General features: G+C 47.1%; 1 protein-coding gene across 2 annotated transcripts; it reads right to left on the bottom strand.

The window, feature by feature from the left end:
- Nucleotides 1-1,817: 1,817 nt before the first annotated feature.
- On the bottom strand, nucleotides 1,818-5,502 carry LOC135673813 (probable pectate lyase 8). Of its 2 annotated transcripts, none has more exons than XM_065183144.1 (7): nucleotides 5,006-5,502; nucleotides 4,714-4,794; nucleotides 4,340-4,405; nucleotides 2,772-3,420; nucleotides 2,515-2,618; nucleotides 2,297-2,435; nucleotides 1,818-2,223 (listed from the first exon to the last, which is right to left on the bottom strand). In XM_065183144.1, the coding sequence occupies exons 1-7, from the start codon at nucleotides 5,086-5,088 to the stop codon at nucleotides 2,002-2,004; spliced, it is 1,344 nt and encodes a 447-aa protein (XP_065039216.1). In that variant the 5' UTR covers nucleotides 5,089-5,502; the 3' UTR covers nucleotides 1,818-2,001. The 2 variants fall into 2 exon arrangements, with proteins under 2 accessions (XP_065039216.1, XP_065039217.1); XM_065183145.1 differs by having other exon boundaries at nucleotides 2,772-3,417; nucleotides 5,006-5,501.
- Between the last annotated feature and the right edge of the window lie 771 nt (nucleotides 5,503-6,273).

The following is a 6,273-nucleotide window of genomic DNA, read 5'->3' as shown; positions in this document are numbered from 1 at the left end:
ACGAGAGGAGTTGGGGGTGGGAGAGCCAAAAAGGTTGCCGGTGCAAAACATGGGATGGGAAAGCGACGAGATACAAGAACGTTATCCTTACAATTTAGCAGGCCGTAATGTTATGTTCTGCCAACCACCAACAGTGATCAATGTAATCATATGTGTTTCGGTTGGGTGCAACTTGTGCGGGCCAGTTTGGGCGTAAATCAACCAACGACTTCATGTACGAGGAATTGAATTATGTGTGACGCAGATGAGGGGCTGCTGTCCTCTGTCAGATAGGACACATCCGTTTCTGCCATTCGGTCTTCAATTTGATTAAAAAGTCAATTGAGCAAAGGGATTCAATTATATATTAAGTAATTATTGTAAGATTATCAAGTGAATAGAATAATTGATGTAAAAGAAAAAGGGTACTAGGGGAAGTTGATTTATCTTTCTTCTTGGCTCATTATCTTAATCTTTTCTTATTGACGATAAAGATTTCATGTAGTCAATTTCAAGTAATTAGGATTTATGATTTTATTTTTATTATTATCGTCATTGTCTTCACTCATTTATCTTCGTCCCTTCTTATTTTTTCTAAGTTGTATTCTTTTGTTAAAGGTTGTTTTCTAACATTTAGAACATAAGATACACTTAATGTCTGGTTTTTTTCTTTTGTTATTCTTTAAGTTATATAATTCTCAGGTATAATTAAAATCTTTATCAACTAAGCTATCTGATATCTTTAATTTTATATATATATATATATATATATATATATATATATATATATATATATATATATATATATATATAATCTTCAGAAATACAACTTGCACTTTACAGGTTACTTCCGTTGCAGTTGACATACACTCATAGATCGATTGATGTCACTCAATCCGTTGCAGGAATCCAGTGGTTCCCGTTAATCAATCCATACATACGTACATGGCCCAAATCCAAACCCATGTCTTGTAAATAACACTGCGTGGGACTACTTTTCTTCTTCAGTCCCAACATCACGGCTTGTTTCTGCCGAAGGATAGCTCTAATGGATGCATCGATGATGAATGGAAACCCGCTGCAAAGACCTAAGAATGTTGCCATAAGCATGCTAACTCAGGAGGATCTTGTTTACTGTTATATCGACCCTCTGATGCTTCTGCTGACCATAAGATTGATGGAGGAAGAAAGCCATATATTTCTGCATTCTCAGAGACAGGTTTCGACCAACCAAACCCGAGGATTGAATGTGAATTGAGAGCTCATATCGCGCTGCATCCTGATGCCCTGCTCGCTCTAGTTTCCTGCCCTCAAGTATGTGAGAACCAATCCGAAAACCTTGAATCCACTAGCGATTCTGACACAATAAGATCCAACAGCTGCAAGATGATAAATAGGGAGGCGTGACCTGCAAATATCACTGCTGATTCTCCCACTCTTTACAAACATAAAACAAATGGCCGTGTACTTATGCTGACATGGCAGTACCCGTGGGAATCGGCATCTACTACCACCTAATGCAATGAGAGCGGGCCTTGTGGCGAGGCGTGAACAGGGATGGGAGCACTCGGTACCACGGGCTCACAGAGACTTTGGCATCTGAGATCTTAAGACCTCCTGTTGTACTTGGAATCTGACGCAATCAGGATGAGTGTTTGGGGAACCATGGCTTCAAGGCAGCAACATAGTGACAGATTAATATCACATCCTAGTTTACTCCCATGTTGAAATCTAAATATTTTAAAGAGTATCTTCTTTTTGGAATTATCCCAGCGAATTGATGTTCCTCGGTAATGAAGGTAGAGTGGGGTGGAAGGTTACATGAAACTATCGGGACATGATAATTAAGGGATTCATCATCATCCAACAAACAAACCAAGGAACAACAAATCAGCAACGCTTCGCACCTGCTCCGTGCGCAGAGTTACAGTGGAAGCAGGGGGAGGTTGAAGAATGTGCACACACTGTCAAATAGGACGGAATGGAATCTTTCTCTGTCTTCTTTCTTTCGAGCGGGCTGCATTAGCACAGGGAACCTTTGCGGCACGGGAGGGCCCCTGCCCCTGCAGTGATGGAGCCAACCATGGAGGATGACTTGGCCCCAAGGCTGGAGGCCCTCGAGTAGCTTGCAGAGGCACCAGCTCCCGATGGGGTGAAGTAGGCACCGTTCAGTAGCAGGTCGCCCTCTGATCTCCAATTCCAGCTCTCCCAAACATCACTCGAAGTCTCCACCCTCTTCGTCACCTGTGAATCCAATTCAACTCGTAGAAGTTCTTGCAGACGATTGGTCGTAGATCGGTAAAGGAGGCTAATTTACCTCCTTGGCGAAGGGATTGGTAGGTGCAAGGTATCTGTTGCTTTGGCTGTTTATGGTCGGATTCGCACTTCCTCCAATGGCGTACATCTCCCAGTGAGTGTAATCATTGTTCACCACATGGAAGTAGCCATGTCTGCACCTGCATTTTGCCACAGTGGTAAACATTGGTGACGCTGGGTATTCTAATGATTTCTTTGTCCAGCAACATTGCGAGTTACCTTGGCATTCTTTGAATGAGTCCTTCGCCGAAGTGGTTGAAGGCAATGGTCACCTGCATAGCCTTGTCTCGCACGTACGAATCGCTATGCCCCAAAAGCATCACCTGTTCAAGTTCTTGATCTTTTAGTCTTTCCATAGTTCATATTAACTATCATCGATAGTAGCTTTATTATAATGCACAGTTCAGAGAGTAATGGGTGGACATTGGCATCCGAAAGAAGCAATAAATGAGTGTGTTCAAGGAGGAAGAGGAGACCTCATTGTGGTGGGTGAAGTAATTGTTGGAGATGGTGATGGCGGTGGATCCCATAATGGCATCGACGAGGCCGTCGGCGCAGTTGGACAGGGAGTTGTGGTCGACCCAGATGTGGCTGGAGCCGAAGATGGAAATGGCGTCGCCGTCGGCGATGGTCCTCCAGCCGTAGTGGGAGGGGGAGCTGCGGACCATGGCGTTGCCGGTGGGCTTGCAGTCGTGGATGTGGAGGCCGTGGATGATGATGTTGGTGACGAACTGGATGGTGATGCAGGCGCCGTTGGCGATGTGGACGTTGGCGCCGCGGCCGTCGATAGTCTTGAAGCTGTTCATGATGAGCTCCTGCTTGAGGGTGATGACCATGTCGCGCTTGAACACGATCCAGAGGGGCTCGTCCTGGATCACGGCGTAGCGGAGGGTGCCGGGGCGGGGGTTCACTGGGTCGTCGTCGCTGGGGTCGGTCACGCGGTAGAACCGCCCGTTGCGGCCGCCCATGGCGCTGCGCCCGAAGCCGATGCCGCAGTCGGCGAGGCGCTTGCGGTGGAGGTGCCACTCGGGGTCGCAGCGCCAGCAGTCGTCGATGGGGTTGCCCGTCACGCATGTTGATAGGTAGCCCAGCGACCGGCGCGCCGTGATGTTGCCTATCTGCCTGCTTTTGCGACACGCAAAATCAAGAAAATTTGACGCTTTAATTACAATTCCCGCCATTATAGTGTTTTCCTTACTTCTTGAGCACTAATCACTGAATAAGTCCCAAGTTTCAAATATGTAGATAAACAATTGCAGAATTCCAGAGTCATGGATGAAACGGTGGTAGTCACATCGATAGCGATCGCGTTATATTTGTACAAACAACGGTGTGGCTCATTAATAATAAAGAAGTGACAATTATAGTTATGGGGGAATAAATAATTCTGATTAAAAGTGCCAACTGGGAAGGATCCGTGTCCATCAGAAAGACAGCCTGAAAGGTAGGAATGTCATAACAAGGTGTGAGGACCATCGGTCTCAGACTCACAGCTGACCCGAGTTCACCATCGGGAGAATATACAGGTAGGCCATGACAAGTGACAAGAGACTTACAGTGGTGGGGACCTAAATCGACGTAATAGGAAAAGCTCAAGCCGTGTCTTCGGCCAAATGGGGGAGAGAGAGAGAGAGAGAGTCTGTGTGTGTGTGGCACTAAATCAATGCAATACCTAGTTCATGACGAGATGGGGTTGGTAATCGGCGTCACTAACCGAACTCCATCAATGCAAAGAGCCAATAAGTCATTATTCTTCGTTTCATGTGAATTGCACACCTCAGAACAGAGCACAGGAAACAGAGGGAAATGCAAGGTCGCAGGAGGCGTGAAGGGAGAGTAGCATCGACCAGCCACAGAAGACACGCCCAACCCATGATATTAATACGTTAGGCCACGTTCACGTGAGGGTATAAAGGCCATTATCTTGCAGTTTGCAACTAATAAATTCGTAATAATTATCCAATATGCATATTTATATTTAATTATCAAATAATTACAGTAGAAAAAGAAGAAAACGAAGGGTGGGCCATGCAAGTGGACTTACATTTCCACCTCTGTTGCTATAAATTCTGGATCGTCCACGGCGCCAACTACCACGTCACCTGCGGGCCTGCGTAAATTAACGGACCAATAGTCAGATGCCGATCAAACTTTGATCTATCTGTATTTGTTCAACGAGAGGAGAGAAATGTGATGCTTCATTCTAAATGCTCGAGGGTTGTTTGCGTGTTCTTGGGTGCTCTCAGCAAATTTCTTATGGAACGTGTTAAACGGCTTGGATCCAACGAATCAGATCTGGACGGTGAGCACTACGACTAAGGCAACGTATGCGTCCAGATCTTACGGTCAAGATCCATCCTCAAGCGTCACCGACGCTTCGCATCTATTTGAAAGGAAACCTGGAGGTCCGACACTGACCCTTGTGCCATGGTGGAAGACGACCCATTGCTGGCGGTTGCTCTCAAGCTCCCCTGCGCCATTGCCGCGGCAGCTACAACCCTGAAAGAAACCCAGTTAAACAAACCCATTAGACGAGAGCACTTAAATATTCGAATTCTACGACAGAGGAGCCAGGAGAAGCCAAACTGATCTCCACACTCCACATTGTACATCTGAGGTTAACAAATCCTCACAATTGTCTCAAAATCCAACAAAAATCATCATGGAAAAGGAGTTGAGCTTTCGGAAAGGTTGATTCAAGCTAATGTACCTGGAGGGGCAAATGTCCCCGCCTCCCACGAATGAAATCACCAGAAGGCAAAGAAACGGCAACCTGGGAATCACCATCGACATCAATGCCGCCTCTGTAGCCCTTCCTTTCTTCTTCTTACGCAGATCTGTATCCTTCTCTCTTGGCTCTCAATCCAGGGGGGGGGGGGGAGATCGCGAGAGCGAATCGAGATGGTATATATCAAAAGGTAAAGAAAAGGGAGGGAGGGAGTCGAGAAACGGCGGACGATGGAACCGCCATCTTATAGAACGTTCCATTCTATTTCCACCCCTCCCCGACTTAACGGGCGTTACCTTGGCTTAACGGCGAAAGGGGGGCACCGACGACGACCGCAACCGCGCGAGGCACGTGCGAGCGGTGTCGGCTTGTCACGTGCACGGTGCCCTCTCAGCTGACGTCTCAGCTAACAACGTTAACGGCGTGGGGTGGCGTCGGCGACACATTGGATGGCGTACCGGCAGGGGCCGGTTGCCGCGGCACCAGTTACGGGCGAATGGAGTGAGGGGGGAGAGGAGAGGCGTGAAGAAAGGATGAAGAAAGTTGGTAATAATGAGTGGGGGAGACATGGGCCTTTTGGTTCTCCCCGGCAGGATCATTGGATCCATGCGACGCCCCAACACTCCCCCATCATCACACGCCTCCATGCTTGTCGCAGACGCTTCCCCCTCTTTGCCTCTCCAATTCTTAGTTCTATCTGCATGCGTTCCTTGGGACACCGTAACAGCCTCAGTAAACGGATCGTAAGACTTTGATCGGATTCGGAGTGTATCTATCAATGTGTATTTATGTAATCAGGTCAAAGTTGTGATCCAAGTCTGGCTAAACTCGGAGAAAGTAATCCCACATTATCTGCCACATCAGGACGATAGCAACTGATCGTTTGCGTCGTTGAAGAGCACTCTTAAACCTGTTTCACAGCTGGCGGTTGGTCCACTAGAGTCTCATGTGGTGGACATACATACGAAACAGCAAGGGGAGCGGCCACTGGAGTCCTTCACAAGCCAAACAGTCCCATGTTTAAGGCACAAGTTCTGGAGCAGCTCATTTAGGTGGAGAATGCTCACATTGGACGTCGGCACATGCATGCATGGCCACAATATATTGGCCCTGTACTTTGCAGGACGCATGTGAACAAGCTCGTAAACTTTATCTTGGTCTTGTCCTTAAATGGGATCGAACAATTTCGTATTAGTAAAAATATTTGTGATAGGTTCAACTACACGAGGAGGACAGGACGGGGTGTGTTT

Source organism: Musa acuminata, chromosome BXJ1-5 (assembly GCF_036884655.1).
Source record: "Musa acuminata AAA Group cultivar baxijiao chromosome BXJ1-5, Cavendish_Baxijiao_AAA, whole genome shotgun sequence".
NCBI lineage: Eukaryota > Viridiplantae > Streptophyta > Magnoliopsida > Zingiberales > Musaceae > Musa > Musa acuminata.
Note: the sequence above shows the minus strand (reverse complement) of the source record. Positions and strands in the feature narration are given on the sequence as shown.

Excerpts from the sequence above, each read along its gene's own strand:
- LOC135673813 (XM_065183144.1), bottom strand. The coding sequence starts at position 5,088 with ATGTCGATGGTGATTCCCAGGTTGCCGTTTCTTTGCCTTCTGGTGATT. Across the intron at positions 3,421-4,339 it reads ATAGCAACAGAGGTGGAAAT|CAGGCAGATAGGCAACATCA; the intron begins GTAAGTCCACTT and ends GTGTCGCAAAAG. Across the intron at positions 2,436-2,514 it reads CTCATTCAAAGAATGCCAAG|GTGCAGACATGGCTACTTCC; the intron begins GTAACTCGCAAT and ends GGCAAAATGCAG.